Below are 20,924 nucleotides of genomic sequence, written 5' to 3' on the forward strand. Positions count from 1 at the left end.
TTCAGTGTGAAATGAATATGACCCAGAAAGTAAGTAAGGTCTACCAGAAAGGAGAAACGTTATAGGTTGCCAGTTATTAGGAGTGGCTGGGATGAATTTGTGGAGGAATGATTCGGGAAGATTTGCTGATTTTTGAAAGTGTGTACAGAAAGGGCACAAAGTTATTAATTCTCTTTTATACAGTTTTGTCAGAAAAATTGTGGGTTTGGTGTAGATGTAAGTCATTGATGTTTTAGAGAGGAGATGTGCCTCTTTCAGAGAGAACATGTGCCTCCTATAGCCTCTTAGGAAATGCTTAAAACTTTTTGGAGGACGTGCTTAAAATTACATGAGACAGTTCAGTATGTGAAGACAAAGGAACTACCGTGAGGACAACTTGGAGACAGGCTTTGACATGAGGCATAAAAGGACAGCAAGACATGCTGAGCGAAATAAGGCAGTCCCAAAAGACAAATAGTGCTGGATTCCACTTGGATACCTAGAGGGGCAAGTTCATGGAAACAGAAGGTAGGGGCTAGGGAGAGAGGGATATGGGGAGTCCTTCAGTGGGTATAGAGTCTCAGTTTTGCTAGATAGAAAAGTTTCGGTAATTGGTTGCACAACAGTGTTAGCATATCTAATGCCTCTGAACCGTACACTTGAAAGCGGCTCAGGTCACGTTCTCACGGTTCGTGAGTTCCAGCCCCTTGGGCTGTGCGCTGACTGTGCGGAGCCCGCGTGGGATTCTCTCTCCCGTTCTCTGTGCCCCTCCCCTGCAGGCTCACTCTCAAAATAAACTTAAAACACAATGGTTACGGTGATAAATTTTATGTTACGTGTATTTTACCACAACTAAAAAACCTTCTTTAAAAAGGATCCTGTGCTCCCCTCCCCACCTTCACCCCCCCCCCCCCCCCCCCAGCCCGCCTCCGATGCTGGTGGCACCTCAGAGCTCAGAGCAGCCTGTTTCCTTGGGGCTCTGGGGAGGTGAGCAGTCCGGTGCCCCAGCGCCCGAGTGCCTGTTGAAGGTGACAGTGATGCGGAGATCTAAAAGCAAGATAGTTTCCAACTGGGATGGATATTAAGATATTGAAAAAGAGGTCGATAATGATAGTGGAGAACCACAGGGCCAGACTCTGGTGTTCTCAGCTCTGCAGGGGACTCATTCTCACAGTAACGGTTTGTTGAGGAGAAAGAGTGGGGTGGTGAAGCTTTATGTCCAAAACAATTCATTTTCTGTGGACTGTGAGTCATTGGTTCGAGCCCTTCGAGAACTGCCTGTCTTACTCCACCTCCATGTTGCTGCCGAATCGGTCCAGGCCACCCTTCCTTTGGAGCTTCCTCAGGTGAAACCAAAGAGAAATGATGAAACCAAGGGACTGGGGAGGCACTTAAAAGGGCCCTTGGGGCCTGGAGGAAAGGGATCCGTCTCTGAGCTGAAATCTGCTGCTGGCTGCCTCAGGCACCTGGGGAAGGGTAGCCCAAGCCTGGATCCTTGTAGGGTTCTTAGGAACCCGCTGCCCCACTGCAGTCAGCCACACACCACTCGGAGGAAGAAGGAGATCTGGCATTTAGTTTAGACGTGCCTGTAAAAGAGAGAACATCTTAGCAGACCAGACACCCCAGGGCCGAAAATCTGAGACAGATGGGGAGGTGGCCCAAAAAGAAGGTCCTGCAGAACCACCTGCAATGGAAGAAAACGTGGAGTCTGAGCAACCAGGTACATCAAACACTGTTACCGAGGAAGAGCTGAACGACTGGTTGGGCACCGTGATTTCCTAACATTAAAAAAAAAAAAAAGCAAAAAGAAAAATGAAAAAAAAGTCCCTGAAGCAGATTTTGGTTGCCTTGTCAGCAAGGGCAGGCTCAAGGCTGTCCTTCCGGAACAGCTGATTTACAAGCATGCCTCAAGCCCGTGTGAGCCATCACGCTTGCCCCAATAAACGGCCTACCTCTATGTCCCGCGACCTCTGAAACCATACATTTAAGAGGCTCCTTGCATTTGTTCTCTGGCTTAAATCTAATAGAGTCCTTGAGGGCAGCGGACGTTACGGCTCTTGGTTCCAGCCCCCTCCCTTTCGATGTTTGCAGCCTAGCAGGTGCTGCTGACAGAATGGGAGCAGACAACAAGGCATGCGTTTAGCCAAAATAAAGGAACGCTGGTCTATGGGGGGGCGGGGGGGGGGGGGGAAGACAGCAGGTGGGTTTGTTTAAAATTGTGCTAAATAGCAGGGTGCCTGGCTGGCTCAGTCGGTAGAGCATATGACTCTTGATCTTGGGGTGGTCAGTTTGAGCCCCTTGTTGGGGGTAGGGCTTATTAAAAAAATTGGGCTACGTACTTGGAAATTGTTACATTTTGGGTAGTAAGTTAAAAGCAGATGATATTTTTGCCCTTAAATGTTTAAAGGATTCCCAAGTTCTGTATCTAGTCTCAACATGAACCTCCAATCAAAGAAACCCTCTTACATTTCCCTACCTAGAAAGTTCGTTTTCCTTACTCTCTGCTGTCCGTTCCTGACAGCTTCCTCAGGGCGTGGTTCCCACAGGGAGCCTTCCCTCCCTCTTAACCCACATGGTTCTCTTCCATCACTGAATTTGGTCCTTGCACTTTTAATTTTAGGTCTTAGTTTTTTGCTGTTGGTTATCTCTCCCAGCTAGACTATAAGTTCCTTTTAAGAGCATGTCTTTCAACTCCTTGTGTTCTTTGTAACAGGTTAATAAGCGTAAGGAGTCCCAGCTTGTTAGTGTCTGAGCTAAGATCACTACTTGGAGCTCCAAAATCTCAGTTAGGTGTGGCTCCCATTGATGTTGAGTTTTCTACTCGGTAGGTGTCAGTGTGTGAACGATCTTCAGACCTCACACCGATTATTTTGGTACAATTTTGAATAAACACAGGCAAAGATTGAGGGACATATATTTGGAAAGGTAATGGAAGTCATATTGAAAAATCTTTTTTCTAACATTCATTCACGAAGCGCCAGTACGTTTTACCTCTTCTTTTGTGCATCAGATATCTTTTTGGATCTCTTGGTGGTTTAAGAAGGTGGGAAATGAGATAGAATCCATACCTGTGAACGGTGTGGGCCTACTGCAATTAAACTTCCCCATGTCAGGTACTGTTATTCTGAATTTGTAATATATTTCTTTGAATTTATGGAGTGTTTTCTCCTTATCTAAATATAGAATCTAGGGGTGCCTGGTGGCTCAGTTGGTTGGGCGTCCGACTTCAGCTCAGGTCATGATCTCGCGATTCGAGGGTTTGAGCCCTGTGTGCGCCTCTGTGCTGACAGCTCAGAGCCTGGGACCTGCTTTCGATTCTGTGTGTCCCTTTCTCTCTCTCTGCCCCTCTCCTGTTCATGCTCTGTCTCTCTCAAAAATAAATGTTAAAAAATTTTTTAAATATAGAATCTAATTTATGATGTTAAGGGTCTTAGTGATTAAGAGATGTTAATGGCTAACATTTATTATTATTTTTTTAACTGCTTTATTTATTTTTGAGAGAGAGACCAAGTGTAAGTGGGTGGGGAGGATGAGGGCAAAGAGAAAAGGAGACACAGAATCCAAAGCAGGCTCCAGGCTCTGAGCTGTCAGCACAGAGCCCGACATGGAGCTCGAACCCTTGAACCGTGAGATCATGACCCTAGCCGAAGTCGGATGATGCTCAATTGACTGTGCCACCCAGGTGCCCCAGTATATTATTTATTTTTAAAGTTTATTTATTTTGAGAGGGAGAGTGCAAGCAGGGGAGGGGCAAAGAGAAGGAGGGACGGAATCCCAAGCAGGTTCTGTGCCATCAGTGCAGAGCCCAATGTGAGGCTCGAACTCAAGAACTATCAGATTGTGACCTGAGCCGAGATTAAGAGTTGGATGCCTAACTGACTGAGGCACCCGGGTGCCCCAATGGCTAATGTTTATCAACTGTTGATGGTGAGCACTTCTACACATAAAAACTCATTTAATTCTCACAACAGTCCTGTGAAGTAGGTCCTCCTGGTATACATTTTACAGATGAGGAAACCGAGACACACAGAGGTTAAATTATCCAGTGTCCCATAGGTAACATGTAGTGGATGAGGTCGAATTTCTTTCCAGCAGACTGACTGCATGTAATGTTCGTATTACAGTAAATAGGAACACATATGATCTTAATTCTTGTGTATTTTTTCAGAATTCTTAACAGTTGCAGGAGAAAGAAACTCAGCTCAAACTGATGTAAGCGAAAGAAAACTTACTGTTTCATTTGGGCTAATGAAAGGCTTCACGCATAGTTGGATCAACACCACTTTCCCTTGCGGCCTTATTTTCACACAAATTTTTTCCATATAGTATCAGAAGTACTTCTCAGCTCTTCTAGTGTTTTTTGGTTTTGTTTTGTTTTTGAGAGAGAGGGCACAAGTGAGCGAGGGGCAGAGAGAGAGAGAGAGAGGGAGAGAGAGAGAAGCAGGGCTCACCTGATGTGGGGACTTGAACTCATGAACTGTGGGATCATGAGCTGAGCTGAAATCAGATGCTTAACCGACTGAGCCACCCAGGTGCCCTCAGTTATTCCAGGTTTAAGTGGTCCTTTTGTTTTAGGTCTTGGGAAAGAGAGGGATGGATCCTGTCTTCAAGAGCCCATGTCATTTTCTAAAAGGTTGGCTCTGCTTGGGTTAGGGTCTTCACGTATGGACCAGTTGCTATATGCAAGGAAATAGAGGTGAGGAGTCACTATATTGGCCATCCTGGGCCATGTGTCCACTCCTCTGGTGGGTGAGTGACAGCCCACCAGGCAGAGAAAGTACACTTCCCACAAGGGGAAGATGCTGGGCTAAAAATGGCAGAAAACAAGTGAGAACCATTTCGATAATATAGATGGAACTCTTCAGATGCCTTTCCCACGTTAAGATTCTTCCACTCAGAAAATAACACAGTTGGGGGCACCTGGGTGGCTCAGTCAATTGAGCATCCAACTCTTGATCTCAGCTAATTTCTTTTTTTAATTATTATTTTTTTATTTTTATATTTTTATTTTTAACAACAAACACACGATGTTAGCAACATGGATTTCAGAGACAAACTGAGGTGAGACGGAATGAATGCAGAACAAACTAGTGGAACTGTTTCTTTCAGTCTGCGTTCCTGTCACCAGAGGATACCAGGGCCAGGATGCCACATGCCTTTTAGTATAAGGAAAAAGTCCCTTGACGTTTCTTCATCTATCACTGGAGAAGTTGAATGAAGTGTACTGTAACAGCTCATTTCTTGATCTCAGGGGTGTGAGTTCAAGCCCCATGTTGGGCTCTATGCTGGGCATGACGCCTACATATATTAAGAAAAAAACACAAACAAACCAGTGGTTTTTTAGAAGAATTAAAGAAATTGTCGGCAATTTTGAATGAATATTGTGAATAAGGAAAATGAAAGTGTTTTGTAAAGGGCTATGTAATTTAGTTTAAATAATTTACTTTGATGCCTGTCATGTCCTCAAATTTTCTTTGATTCTTTATCTAGGATAAAGACCCCTTTAGCAGTCTGATAAAGTCTGTGAGCTCCTTAGAATTTTTTTTATTTTTAGGTAAAAAAATTTAAAAAGATTTTATTTTTAGGTAATCTCTATACCTAATGTGGGGGTCAACTCACAACCCTAAGATCAAGAGTTGCTGACAATATGCTACAGACTCAGCCAGCCAGACACCCTAGGATGTTTTTTTAAAGTGTTTCTTTATTTGAGGGGGGAAGGGCAGAGAAAGAGAGGAGAGAGAGACTCCCAACCAGGCTCCACACTGTCAGCCTGGAGCCCGATGTGGGGTTCGATCTCACCATGACCAGAGCCGAAAGCAGGAGTCGGACACTTCACCGACTGAGCCACCCAGGTGCCCCAAAATGTTTTTAAATACAGAAAATACACAGGATTTCATATAAAGAACTTATAAAACTCAACACCCAAAAAACAAATAATCCAGTTAAGAAATGGGCAGAAGATATGAATAGACATTTTTCCAAAGAAGACATACAGATGGCTAACAGACACATGAAAAAAAAGGCTCAGCATTACCCATCACTGGGGAAATACAAGTCAAAACTATAATGAGATACCACCTAACATCTGGCAGAACGGCTAAAATTAACAACATAGGAAACAACAGGTGTTGGCAAGGATGCAGAGAAAGGAGAACACTCTCACTATTGGTGGGAATACAAACTGGTGCAGCCACTGTAGAAAATAGTGTGGAGGTTCCTTAAAACGTTAAAAATAGAACTACTCTATGATCAGCAATTGCACCAAGAGGTATTTACCCAAAGGATACAAAAATGTACAAAAACACTAATTTGAAGGGATACATGCACCCTGATGTTTACAGCAGCATTATCAACAATAGCCAAATTATGTAAAGATCCCAAAAGTTCATCAACTGATGAATGGATAAAAAAAAGATGTGGTATATGTATATAATGGAATATTACTGAGCCACAAAAAAGAATGAAATCTTGCCATTTGCAACCATGTGGACAGGGATAGAGGGTATTACACTGAGTGAAATAAATCCAAGAAAGACATACCATATGATTTCGCTAGTGTGGAATTTAAGAAACAAAGCAAACACAGGGAGAAGAAAAGAGGAAAACCAAGAAATAGACTTTAAAAAATTTTGTTTAATGTTTGTTTATTTTTGAGAGAGAGACAGACAGAGAGTGCACAGGGGAGGGGCAGAGAGAGGGAGACACAGACTCCTGAAGCAGGCTCCAGGCTCCATGCTGTCAGCCCAGAGCCTGACACGGGGCTCTAACTCACGAACCGTGAGATAATGACCTGAACCGAAGTTGGACCCTTAACTGACTGAGCCACCCAGGTGACCCAAAACAGACTGTTAGTTACAGGGAACAGACTGATGGTTACGCGAAGGGAGGTGGGTGGGGGATGGGTAAAATAGGTGAGGGAAATTAAGGAGGGCACTTGTTATGATGAGCACTGGCTGTTGTATAGAAGTGCTGAATCACCAAATTCTACACTTGAAACTAATTTTACGCTGTATGTTAACTAACTGGAATTTAGTAAAATTGGAATAAACATAAATAATAAAGGTTGGAAAAAAACATATAGGATTTTAGATGAGAATCCAGTTATGTGAAATAAAGTTATCAAAATACTTAAAAATTGTAATGTAATGTGTGTTCATTAATATTTTAAATGACAGAATCTAGCGGCAGGTCTAATAAATGCTGTAATTTTGAAATAGTGATGCATATAAAATATATCTTGGGATAGCTATACTAGCTGTAATGTGATAGATGTGGGATCACAGGTGCTGCTAATCAACTATTTTTTTTTGCCTATGTGCACAATTTTGGAAAATGCCGAATTTCAGTTAGAAGATGCCTTGAGTCTATGGATTTAGGGTAAAAAAAACCTCCCTTAGGCTCTGTCCAGGTAATCAGCCCAGTGGTCCAATTACCTGGAGTTGAGTGAGGTCTTACTCTATTCTTGTTAGTTACCCCTGATCCCAGTTACATGACTTATACTATATTTCTTTGGCCAAGCTTTCTAGATGCAACCTTTGGGTTTCTGAGGAACATCCACCTGCACTGTCCCATTATGGTGCAGTCCCCACTTTTTGGGATAGTCATGTATGTTTTCTTGAATACCATCAAGGCCAGGTACTAACCTTGACCTACCTTCAGTCTGAGTTTCTGGTGGTCATGACTTAACCACTGAAGATATATTCCCTCTCATCTTTTATTCCTAATAAGCATAGATAATAACTCAGATGCTAGGCCATTTCTTTTCTTGTCTTCCCAGGTAATGATCAGCCTCATTCTAAAGTAGTCTGCCTCTCAGAGGAATTGAGAAAAATAGTTCCCAGTAGGAATTAAGAAAGTGTGATTGAGAGGAATGGATACTAACATTCTATAAAGAGGGAAAAATTGCTCCTGACACTATGGAAATTGGATGCTGTTGAGAAGAAAGAGTGTTATATATAACCAAAGTAATGGAGGAGACAGCCAAAAGATTTCAGGGAGAAATTGTAGCAAAAGCATAGTACCTGAACGTGTGGTCTCAAGTTTCCGTTCCAGGAGGATACCTGCAATACCGTGAATATCACTAAAATTTGCTGGGATGGGCTCATTATTGGAATGGAAATACATGTCTTTGTTAAAAACAATCCAATGTAAGATTTGAGAGCTGAAGAGTATATATCAGGAAGATATACATATTTGTTTGGCGCGAAGAGTAGTGACATTAGGGTAGAAAGCACAAGGGACAATGCTAGGACTGAGGAGTAGAAGAGATCTATCGATTATGCTGTATATCATTTGGTAAAGAGAATAAGGTTGTTATCCTCCTAATACAGATTATAAAAGAAGCACAAAAATCAGATAAATGATGAAAGATTTCAGCTGTCTTAAATTCTGCTAGAGGCTTCTTTTCTCTGGAAAAGACCTGATTTGTGTGTGGAGTGGGGAGGGTCCATTGTTAAGTTCCTTGGCAGAAACAAAATGAGAGGAAAGATTCCTTTGTTTTGAATTCTCATCAACAAGGAGGAAGAAATAAGTGAAGTGAAAGAGCCTCAAAGATTCTGGGAAAAGAAGCTATTTTTGAATCTTCTCAATGAAAAAAATGTTGAATATAATCAAACTGCTTCCTAGGGCATTAGGAAGGTATAATTTGAAGAGTGGAGAAGAAATACCATATTCTTTTTTTTTTTCATTTTTTTAAAGACAATGTATTTTTAATGAGTTAAGCATACAGCTATTTCTGTTAGCTTCTATACACACGCTTGCAAACAATTGTCTTTTTTTTTCGCTTGCAAGCAATTGTCTTTTTTTTTTAAATATGAAATTTATTGTCAAATTGGTTTCCATGCAACACCCAGTGCTCATCCCAACAGGTGCCCTCCTCAATGCCCATCACCCACTTTCCCCTCTCCCACCCCCCATCAATCCTCAGTTTATTCTCAGTTTTTAAGAGTCTCTTATGGTTTGGCTCCCTCTCTAACCTTTTTTTCCCCTTCCCCTCCCCCATGGTCTTCTGTTAAGTTTCTCTGGATCCACATAAGAGTGAAAACATATGGTATCTGTCTTTCTCTGTATGACTTATTTCACTTAGCGTAACACTCTCCAGTTCCATCCGCGTTGCTACCAAAGGCCAGATTTCATTCTTTCTCATTGCCAAGTAGTATTCCATTGTGTATATAAACTACAATTTCTTTATCCATTCATCAGTCGATGGACATTTAGTCTCTTTCCATAATTTGGCTATTGTTGAAAGTGCTGCTATAAACATTGGGGTACAAGTGCCCCTATGCATCAGCACTCCTGTATCCCTTGGATAAATTCCTAGCAGTGCTATTGCTGGGTCCTAGGGTAGGTCTATTCTTAATTTTTTGAGGAACTTCCACACTGTTTTCCAGAGCAGCTGCACGAGTTTGCATTCCCACCAAGAGTACAAGAGGGTTCCCATTTCTCCATATCCTCGCCAGCATCTATAGTCTCCAAACAATTGTCTTAATGAAGAGGTCAGTTGAAGGATGCATTATATGTAGTGTAGTTTCAAAGAGGTAAGCATATGGCTATTCCCATGAAATACCATATTTTAATGATTCAGTGTCCCAATTAAAGTGGAAGCAAATCAGAGCTCTCTAAAACTTGAAATATTGGGCTCAGCCAGCCAGGTGCCCCTCATATTATTTTTTTAATTGTTCTGAAATACAGATAACATTGACCATCTTAACTTTTTTTTTTTTTTTAAGTTTATTTGGAGAGAGAGCGATAGCAGGGGAGGGACAGAGTGGGGGCAGGGGGGACACTTGCAAGCAGGCCCTGCACTGTAAGCACAGATCCTGATGTGGGGCTCCATATCGGGAACGGTGAGATCGTGACCCCAGCTGAAATCAAGAGTCAGATGCTTAACCTTAAGACTGAACCACTAGGCGCCCTGACAATTTTTGAAAAATACTAAAAAATTTTTAAATTTATTTTTATTTATTTATTTAAAAAAATTTTAAATTCTTTTTTATTTGTTTATTTTTTAAATTTACATCCAAGTTGGTTAGCATATATAGTGTAACAATGATTTCAGGGGTGGATTCTTTAATGCCCCTTACCCATTTGGCCCATCCCCCGCTCCCACAACCCCTCCACTAACCCTCTGTTTGTTCTCCATATTTAAGAGTCTCTTATGTTTTGTCCCCCTCCCTGTTTTTATATTATTTTTGCTTCCCTGCCCTTATGTTCACCTTTTTTTAGTCTTTATTTTGAGAGAGAGAGAGAGAGACAGACAGAGTATGAGCGGGGGAGGGGCAGAGAAAGGGAAACACAGAATCCAAAGCAGGCTCCAGGCTCTGAGCTGTCAGCACAGAGCCTGATGCAGGGCTCGAACCCATGTACCATGAGATCATGACCTGAGCCAAAGTCAGAGGCTTAACCGATTGAACCACCCAGGCGCCGTGACAAGTTTTAAAAAATATTTAAAACAGTTTTTTAAAGTTTATTTATTTATTTTGAGAGAGAGAGAGGGTGTGCAGGGAGGGGCAGAGAGAGGGAGAGAGAAACTTCCAAGCAGGCTCCACACTGCCACCAAGGAGCCCGACATGGAGCTCAAACTCAAGAACTGCTAGATCATGACCTGAGCTGAAATCAAGAGTCAGACACTTAACTGACTGAACTACCCAGGCATCCCTTGAGGATTTTTTTTTTTTTAAACATTTATTTATTTATTTTTTTTTTCAACGTTTATTTTATTTTTGGGACAGAGAGAGACAGAGCATGAACGGGGGAGGGACAGAGAGAGAGGGAGACACAGAATCGGAAACAGGCTCCAGGCTCCGAGCCATCAGCCCAGAGCCCGACGCGGGGCTCGAACTCACGGACCGTGAGATCGTGACCTGGCTGAAGTCGGACGCTTAACCGACTGCGCCACCCAGGTGCCCCAAACATTTATTTATTTTTGAGACAGAGAGAGACAGAGCATAAGTAATCTCTACACCCAGCATGGGGCTCAAACTCACAACCCTGAGACCACGAGTCTCATTCTCCACAGACTGAGCGAGCCAGGTGCCCCAGACCCTCTTAACAATTTTAGGTGTACAACTGAGTAGTGTTAAGTACATTCACACTGTTGTGCAATCTTAACTCATATGTCTCCAGAACTCTTCATCTTGCAAAACTGTAACACTGTAGCCATTAACACTATTTCCCCCTTTGCACAGCGATTGGCAACCGCAATTCCACTTTCTCTATGAATTTGGCTACTCTAGGTATTTCATTTAAATGGAATCATACAGTATTTGTCCTTTTGTTACTGGCTTATTTCACTTAGCATGATGTTCCCAGGGTTCCTCCATGTTATAGCATGTGACAGAATTTCCTTTCTTTTTAAGGCTGAATAATATTTGACTATATGTATATACCACATTGTGTTGATCCATTCATCCATCAACGGATATTGGGGTTAGTTCCATCTTTTGGCTATTTGTGAATAATAGCGCCGTGAATGTGGTTGTACAATTATCTGCTTGTGTCCTTCCTTGCAATTCTTTAAAAAAAATTTTTTTTTTTAATGTTTCTTTATTAGTTGAGAAACAGAGCATGAGCTGGGGAGGGGACGGAGAGAGAGGGGGAGTCACAGATTCTGAAGCAGGCTCCAGGCTCCGAGCTGTCAGCACAGAGCCCGACGCGAGGCTCGAACTCATGAACCATGAGCTCATGACCTGAGCCGAAGTCGGCCGCCTAACCAACTGAGCCACCGAGGTGCCCCTTTCCTTGCAATTCTTTTCAAAGTATTTAATTTGAGGAATTATGTAGTCATCTCATTGTGAAGAACATCCAGAAAACAGCTTATATTTTTTTTTTTAATTTTTTTTAACGTTTTTATTTATTTTTGAGACAGAGAGAGACAGAGCATGAATGGGGGAGGGGCAGAGAGAGAGGGAGACACAGAATCAGAAGCAGGCTCCAGGCTCTGAGCCATCAGCCCAGAGCCTGACGCGGGGCTCGAACTCACAGACTGTGAGATCGTGACCTGAGCCGAAGTCGGACGCTTAACCGACTGAGCCACCCAGGCGCCCCTAAAAACAGCTTATATTTTTAAAAACAGCTTAAGAAAAAGATAAGTAAAGTGGGTAAAGGATGTGAACAAGTAATTCATAGAAAAGGGAATCAAAATGAATAGATGCTCAGCTTCCCTCATAAAAGGAAATGTAAATAAAATGTATATTTCACTTATCAGACTGACAAGTAACCAAAAATTATTCTGCGAAGGGCAACGTTGTGATGATACTGGGACTTGCATACAGTGCTGGTAGGATTGTGAATTGGTGCAGTTCCTAAAAAGGGACATTTGTTATTAGCTCTCGACATTAAAAATGCTCTTCCCCTTTGATTCAGCAATACCCAGTTTGAGATTGTTTGCTACAGTTATTTTTGCACAGGTATAAAAAATAATTGAGCAGGTTTAATCTTTGCAGTATTATTTATAATAGCAAAGACTTGGAAGTAACCTAAGTCCATCAGTTTGTGAAGACGGGTTATATAAATTATGGTATATCTATGCAAATACTGTGTAGCCATAAAAAATGTAAAAGCTTCTGACATGGCTGTGGGTAAATTTCCAGGTTATATTATTAAATGAAAATGTAAGGAATAGAACCCCATATCTGTGTCTCCCTCTCTCTGACCCTCCCCTGTTCATGCTCTGTCTCTCTCTGTCTCAAAAATAAATAAACGTTAAAAAAAATTAAAAAAAAAAAAAAAAAAAAGAACCCCATATAGAGCATGGTCTCATTTGTGGAAAGAAAGAAAAAAATATATCAGCTTGTATAAGCACAAAATGTGTGTGGAAGATACTATAAGATACAATAAAACTGTTGCCAGTGGAAAGAGCTAATGACTAGCGGGAATGGAAGGGAAACTTTTAGTGTATTCCCTTTTATTCTTTTGAGTATCATCTATTTAAAAAGTTAAGTGAGAAGGGCACCTGGGTGGCTTAGTTGGGTAAGCATCCAACTTGGGCTCAGGTCATGATTTCATGGTTTGTGAGTGTGAGCTCCACTTGGGGCTCTGCGCTGACAGTGTGGAGCCTGCTTGGGATTCTCTCCCTTTCTCTCTTGCCCCTCCCTCCCTCCGTCTCTCTCTCTCTCTCTCTCTCTCTCTCTGTCTGTCTCTCTGTCTCTTTCTCTGTATCTCTCTCTCTCTCTCTCTCTCTCTCTCTCTCTCCCTTCAAAATGGTTAGGTAAACTTTAAAAAGAAAAGAAAAGGGGCACCTGGGTGACTTAGTTGGTTAAGCGTCCGACTTCGGCCTAGGTCACAATCTTGCCATTCCCAAGTTCGAGCCCTGTGTTGGACTCTGTGCTGACAGCTTGAGGCCTGGAGCCTGCTTCCGATTCTGTGTTTCCCTCTCTCTCTCTGCCCCCTCCCACTCATGCTCTGTCTCTCTCTCTCTCTCTGTCTTTCAAAAATAAATAAACATTAAAATTTTTTTAAAGAAAAAAAATTAAGTGAGAAAGATGTATCTGGAAAAATATAAGGAGCATCCCTGAAATGAAGAAGAAACAGCATAACAATGACTTTCAGGCACTTGAATGGACCTCTTAAGAAAAATACTGGTAAGGTTGAGCCTCCAAATCAATTTGTGAAAAAATGGGAAGATAAGAAAAGAAGCTTCTAGGATTGATCTAGACTAAAAAGTAGTACAAATGCCTTGGGTGTAGTAATATACGGCTTTTAGTTTAAATCTTGAATATTTTGAAACATAGGAAACACCCAGATACTCGTTGCCGTTATTTAGCGATTGTTAACACTTTGCCACCTTTGCTTCATCTTTTGAAAATGTATTTAATGTAGCATAGAGATGACAGAAAAATCACAGATTGACTCAATTTTTTATCTTTTGTCGTGTCTATGGAAAATGATTCCTGTCTTTAAAAAGAAAAAAAAGCCTGTTTAAAAGCATGTTGAAGATAAAAGGAGGTGGTATAGTGTTTGGCCATTTTGAATTAGCCTGCATTCCAAGAGAAATTACATGTAGTAATTTATGAAAGAACTGGGAAATACGATTGCAAAAATTCCTGTCCGTAATCTTTAAAGAGTAATGAACAAGGGGAAATAGAACCTCTAGGAAAGATTCTTCTGAACATTTAGAAAAGCAGTAATCCTAAGGAAGTAGCAAGAGTTGAGCGAGTCTTGCTAAATTTGCCTTTGTTTGTTTGTTTGGATTGCAATTCCCTGACAAGCCAGGGAAATTTGCAGAGAACAGTGCAGTATTTACTTTCTCTGTTGATCATCATTATCTTCCTTCTCGTACTCATTATTGTCAATAGAACAAATCACAAAGGAACAACTGTTCCTTCCAAAAATATTCATACAACTCAGAGGTGTTTAAGTTATGCCATTCCTCTGATTGACAGTATATTCTGGGACTGACAGTTTATTTTGATTTCAGGGGAGCATTTCACAAAGTTCATGATGTTCTTGCATGTGAACTGGATAATAGGAGGGCTTATAACTGAAAAGTTTTACACACAATTTGTATGGGTTCTGTCTTTGGTCAAAGTCATATATCTAATACACACAGACACACACACACACACACACACATACACATTTTGTTTCGATCTTACAAAAATTGCACAGGACAGAGCTGGGAGAGATAATTAATGTTGGAGTGTTCAATGTTCAGTATATATAAATGTAAAGTTCTGCATTTACATGAATAATGATGTGTTAAGTCCTGCTTCAATGATTAGTTGTACAAGGGGCACCTGCCTCTGTCAGTAGAGCGCGCAACTCCTGATCTTGGGGTCGTGAGTTTTAGCCCCATGTTGGGTGTAGAGATTAGTTTAAAAAAATTAGTTGTACAAGTATAGAATAGAGAAGACCTGACTTGAAAGTTCTTCATGGGAATTCATAAGACTTTATAGAAACAAGTAAACAAGTAGATTTTCTTTTAGTGTCAGTGTTAGTATTTAACTTTGTTTTTGGATGCACAGTCTGGCCATGGCTTTCTCGAATCTTAAACATGTTTATTTACTTTGAATAATTGTCTCAAGAATTTTTCCCAGGGAAATACTTCAGAGGACAAGAATAATTTAAAAACAAAACCATGTTTTTAGCTGTTTTTTTTGGGGGGGGAAGGAATAGAAATGATTAAGTAAATTGTGGATCTACAGGTCAACATTAAAGAGCTTAATATGATAACTCTGTGGCTGTATAGAAAAATGTTCACCTGTTAATAAAAGAAGTAGGATAGAAATTACGTATCTATTTCGCTTGTAAAAAATTCTGTTTACATGTTAATGAAAATTGAAAAGGCATTTAAAACTAGTGAAAACTATTTTTTAGGATATTTATAGTTAAATTTAAACATTTAAATTTTTTACATTTGAATTTTTATTTCAGAAATTATTTGAGTATAGTTGCTACACAGTGGTACATTAGCTTCAGGTATACAACATTGTGATTCAGTTTCTCTATACATTATGCTTTGCTCACCACAAGTGAAGCTGCCATCTGTCACCATAGAACGTTGTTACAGTGTCATCGACTATATTCTCTGTGCTGTGACTTTTCTTCCTGTGACTTACTCATTCCATAACTGGAAGCCTGTATCTCCTATTTTGCCAATTCACTCCCACCCCATTCACCTCTGGCAAATATCAGCTCTGTATTTAAGGTTGATTCTGCTTTTTTTTTTTTTTTTTTTGTTTATTCATTTGTTGTCGCTTTTAGATTCCACATATGAATGAAATCATAGGATATTGGTCTTTCTCAGTCTGAATTATTTCACTTAGCATAAGACCCTCTGGGTCCATCTGTGTTGTTGCAAATGGCTCAAACTCATCCTTTTTTATGGCTGCATAATATTCGTCTGACACACTGACACACACACACACACACACACACACACACACACACACACCACTCTTCCTTATCCATTTGTCTATCAGGGGACACTTGAGTTGCTTCTACATCTTGGCTATTGGAACTAATACTGCAATAAACACAGGATGCATACATCTTTTCAAACTGATACAGTGTTTTTATTTTCTTTAGGTAAATACCCAGTAGTGGAATTGCTGGTCATATGGTATTTCTATTTTTAATTTTTTGAGGACCCTCCATACTGTTTTCCACAGTGGTTGCACCAATTTACATTCCCACCAACAGGGCACAAGGGTTTTGTTGGGTTTTTTTTGTTTTTTTTTTGTTTTTTTCCCTCCACATCCTCACTGACACCTGTTATTTCTGGTCTTTTTGGCACTAACCATTCTAAAAGGTATAGAGGTTATATCTCATGGTGATTTTGATTTGCATTTCCTGGGTGATTAGTGATGTTGAGCATCCTTTCAGTGTGTCTGTCGGCCATGTGTATGTCTTCTTTAGAAAAAATATTACTTCAGGTCCTCCGCTCATTTTAATTGGATTATTTGTAGTTTCGGTGTTGAATTGTATAAATTCTTTATGCATTTTGGATATTAATTCCTTATCTGATACATCATTTGCAAATATCTGCTCCTATTCAGTAGGTTGCCTTTTTGTTTTGTTGATTGTTTCCTTCATTGTACAAAAGCTCTTTATCTTGATGTAGTGCCAGTCGTTTATTTTTGCATTTGTTTCCCGCACATCAGGAGACATACTAGAAAAATGTCGCTAAGGCTGATGTCCAAGAAATTATTGCCTATGTTTTCTCCTAGGAGTTTGTGGTTTTAGGATTCATATTTAGGTCTTTAATCTATTTTAAGTTTACTTGTGTGTATGGTGTAAGAAAGTGATCCAGGTTTGTTCTCTTGCATATAGCTCTCCATTTTTCCCAGCACTGTTTATTGAAGAGACTGTCTTTTTCCATTGGGTAGTCTTGCCTCTTTTGTCATAAATTAATTGACCGTACTGGTGCGGGTTTATTTCTGGGCTCTCCATTTTGTTCTATTTATTTGTCTAAATTTTGTGCCAGTACCATACTGTCTTGATTACTACAGCTTTGTATATAACTTGAAATCCAGGATTGTGATGCCTCCGGCTTTGTTCTTTCTCAAGATTGGTTTGGCTGTTTGGGGTCTTTTGTGGTTCCATACAGATTTTAGCATGAATTGTTCTAGTTCTGTGGAAACTACGATTGGTATTTTTTTTTTAATTTTTTTTTTTTTTCAACTTTTTAAATTTATTTTTGGGACAGAGAGAGAGACAGAGCATGAACGGGGGAGGGGCAGAGAGAGAGGGAGTCACAGAATCGGAAACAGGCTCCAGGCTCCGAGCCATCAGCCCAGAGCCTGACGCGGGGCTCGAACTCACGGACTGCGAGATCGTGACCTGGCTGAAGTCAGACGCTTAACCGACTGTGCCACCCAGGCGCCCCTACGATTGGTATTTTGATAAGGATTTCATTGAGTCTTAAACAGTTTTTCTTTATTTTTCTTTCTTTATTTTTTTAACATTTATTTACTTTTGAGACAGAGAGAGACAGAGCATGAACGGGGGGAGGGTCAGACAGAGAGGGAGACACAGAATCCGAAACAGGCTCCAGGCTCTGAGCCGTCAGCACAGAGCCCGACGCGGGGCTCGAACTCACGGACCGCGAGATCATGACCTGAGCCGAAGTCGGCCGCTTAACCGACTGAGCTACCCAGGTGCCCCAAACAGTTTTTCTTTAATATCAAATCTAGTCAGTGTTCAAATTTTCAATATTCTCACAAGTTTTTACTTTAAAGTTACTTACACTTTTTTAAAAAATTAGGGTCCAAACGAAGTCCATATGTTGCAATTGTTGTCTTCAGTGTTTTTAAATCTGTTTGTTCTCCCTCCATGTCTTTCTTTTTCTTCTTGTGTTCTCCTTGTGTTGAAGAAACTAACTTGGTTGACGGTAGGGTTCCCTGGATTTTGGATTGACAGTGTCTTTTCTCATGTTCCTCAGTCTTCTGCTTTCCTGTGAAGTAGGAGGTAGATCTAGTTACCATTCCTGGATAGGAGATACTTTTCACTCTGTCTCCCTTTAGGGCCTTCTCTTTAGTTTCATGGTTCTGTCTTTTTATTCGAGTTTAATGTTGTTTTTTTTTTTTAATGTTTATTCATTTTTTGAGAGTGAGAGACAGAATGTGAGGGGGGAGGGACAGAGAGAGAGGGAGACACAGAATCTGAAGCAGGCTCCAGGCTCTGAACTGTTAGCACAGAGCCCGATGTGGGACTTGAAGCCACAAACCATGAGATCATGACGTGAGCCAAAGTTGGGCTCTTAACCGACTGAGCCCCCCAGGCGTCCCTAGTTTCCTGGTTTTTTGTTTGTTTTGTTTTAGTAAGCTCTGTGTCCAACGTGGGGCTTGAACTCACGACCCCGAGATCAAGTACTACATGCTCCACCAACTGAGCCAGGCAGGTGCCCCTAGAGTTTAATTTTTATTTATTGTTCCTTGTATGTGTTGCTTCCTATATCTACGGATTTGTGTTTTTCTCCCATCCTCAAGAGATAACAATGCCCATATTGCCTGTTTTCTTGTCCTGTTCTCTATCACTTTTCTCCTCCTTTTTTGTTTTTTTTTTTTATTTATTTAATTTATTTTTTATTTTAGAGAGGAGCCGGAGCAGAGTGAGAGGGAGAAAGATAATCTCAGGCAGGCTCCGTGCGCAGGATGGAGCTCTACCCGGGGCTGATCTCACGACTATGAGATCACGACCTGAGCTGAAATCAAAAGTCTGACACTTAACTGACTGAGCCACCCAGGCGCCCCTGTCCCCCTCTCTTCTATTCTCCTTTCCTTCCTATCCCCTTCAGTAGATGACAGAGTAGACAAGTTATGTGATGTGAGCTAACGGGAGTTGAGCAACATTTAAAAAACATATTATTGGGGAGCCTGGGTGGCTCAGTTGGTTGAGTGTCTGACTCTGTTTCAGCTCATGATCATGATGATGATCTCACAGTTTGTGGGTTCAAGCCCCACATCAGGCTCTGTGCTGATGGCATGGAATCTGCTTGGGATTTTCTCTCTCCCTCTCTCTGCCCCTCCCTTGCTCATGTGTGCGCTCTCTTCTCTCTCTCTCTCTCTCTCTCAAAATAAACATTATTATCAAAATATAGTTAGAAAGTAAAGTAAAATGAAACTATGAGAATATGCCACATAAACCTATAGGTCCTTCTCTTCACCAAAATATGAAGACTAAATTGCAGGAGTGTTGACCTCAAGAATATTTCACTAAAGTGAAGGGGCGCCTGGGTGGCTCGGTGGGTTAAGCGTCTGACTTTGGCTCAGGTCAGGATCTCGCAGGTCACAAGTTTGGGTGATGTGTTGAGCTCTGTGCCGACAGCTCAGAGCCTGGAACCTGCTTTAGATTCTGTGTCTCCCTCTCTGCCCCTCCCCGACTCGTGTGTGTGTGTGTGTGTGTGTGTGTGTGTGTGTGTGTCTCAAAAAATAAACATTAAAAAAAAGGAATATCTCAATACATGAAAAAAACAAATTTTTAAGGACTTTATTAAGATCTTGTCAATTTTGTAATTTTCTTCCTAGATCTCCTCATATTTTGGATTCTGGCTATATTATCATGAATGACACGTTGACCTTAGATGTCATTGGTCGACGAGTTGAAGTTAATGGAGAACATGCAACAGTGCGTTTTTCTGGTGTCGTCCCTCCCGTGGCAGGTAAATTATAAGTGTGTGTGTGTGTGTGTGTGTGTGTGTGTGTGTGTATTTATTTATTCTGGATTGTTTCTTTGTAGGCTTCTCTGTAGTGCTCCTCCCCCACCCCCCATAGTGCTTTGTAACAACAAGAAACAATTTGTAGATGCTTCTTATATTCTTATATACCATTGTTTTGTTCAGTTAACAATATCCTGTGGTATCTATGGTTTTATTTCATTTTACATTTATCTAATTATTTAGTGTTACTATTTTATATTAATTGAATGTTAAAATATCTTCTGAGTAAACTTAAAACAACTCATAATCTTGAATTTTCATACCCTACCCTCAAAAACTAAGAATTTTTTGGAAATTTCTTTTGTCATTAATCCACGTGTATATGTACACGTGTATATGTATTTGAAGTAGCTTAAATTGATATAAATACAATTTGTGATGTCTTCTTTCATTTATTATTTGGAATATATTTATGTTTCTATAGTATTTTGCTTACATTTTTTGTTAAGATATAATTGACATATAACATTATATTAGTTTCAGGTATGCAAAACAATGATTTGATATCTGTATATATTGCAAAATGATCACCAAGTTAAGTCTAGTTAACATTCATCATCATACATACTTACAGAGTCTTTTTGGTGTGGTAACTTTTTTTCCTTTTAAATAATATCATTCTTGTATTTTTTTTTATTTTTTATTAACAATTTTTTTTAATGTTTATTCATTTTTGAGAGGGAGGGAGGGAGGAGGAGCAGAGAGAGAGGGAGACGCAGAATCCACAGCAGGTTCCAGGCTTTGAGCTGTCAGCACAGAGCCCGATGTGGGGCTCGAACTCATGAACTGTGAGATCATGACCTGAGCCGAAGTCGGACGCTTAACTGACTGAGCTACCCAGGCACCCCTCGTTCTCTTATTTTTAAATTTATTTATTATTATTATTTTTTTTAATTTTAATTCCAGTATAGTTAGCATACATTGTTGTGTTGGTTTCAAGTGTACAATGTAGTGATTCAGCAATTCTTTACATTTTTCCTGTGTTCATCAAGATAAGTGCACTTAGTCCCCTTTCACCCATTCACCCCCCACCCCCACCTCCACTCTGATAACCATCAGATTGTTCTCTATAGTTAAGAGTTGGTTTCTTGGTTTGTCTCTTTTTTTTCCCCCCTTTGATTCTTTTGTTTTGTTTCTTAAATTCCACATATGAGTGAAATGATTTCTCTGACTTATTTTGCTTAGTATTATATTCTCTAGCTCCATCCATGTTGTTGCCAATGGCAAGATTTCATTCCTTTTTTATTTTTGCCTTTTATATATGCCACATCTTTATCCATTCGTCAAT

The 20,924-nt window shown here is 40.5% G+C and overlaps 1 protein-coding gene and 1 pseudogene across 3 annotated transcripts in view; both read left to right on the forward strand.

The window, feature by feature from the left end:
• TBCE (tubulin folding cofactor E) overlaps window positions 1–20,924 on the forward strand; it is a 622,247-nt gene that overhangs the window by 532,929 nt on the left and 68,394 nt on the right. For 2 of the 3 annotated variants that reach the window (XM_078434212.2, XM_078434211.2), the window contains exon 2: window positions 19,446–19,579. In XM_078434212.2, coding sequence (XP_078290338.1) covers window positions 19,480–19,579 — 100 coding nt within the window. In that variant the 5' untranslated portion in view covers window positions 19,446–19,479. Of the gene's footprint in view, window positions 1–11,386; window positions 11,407–19,445; window positions 19,580–20,924 lie in introns of those variants that run through there. The other variant, XM_078434209.2, reaches the window with a different exon arrangement.
• LOC132685496 (cell death regulator Aven pseudogene) lies at window positions 912–4,933 on the forward strand (annotated as a pseudogene).

The sequence above is a fragment of the Panthera onca genome, chromosome D2 (assembly GCF_046562875.1).
Source record: "Panthera onca isolate mPanOnc1 chromosome D2, mPanOnc1 haplotype 2, whole genome shotgun sequence".
In the NCBI taxonomy this organism is placed as follows: Eukaryota; Metazoa; Chordata; class Mammalia; order Carnivora; family Felidae; genus Panthera; species Panthera onca.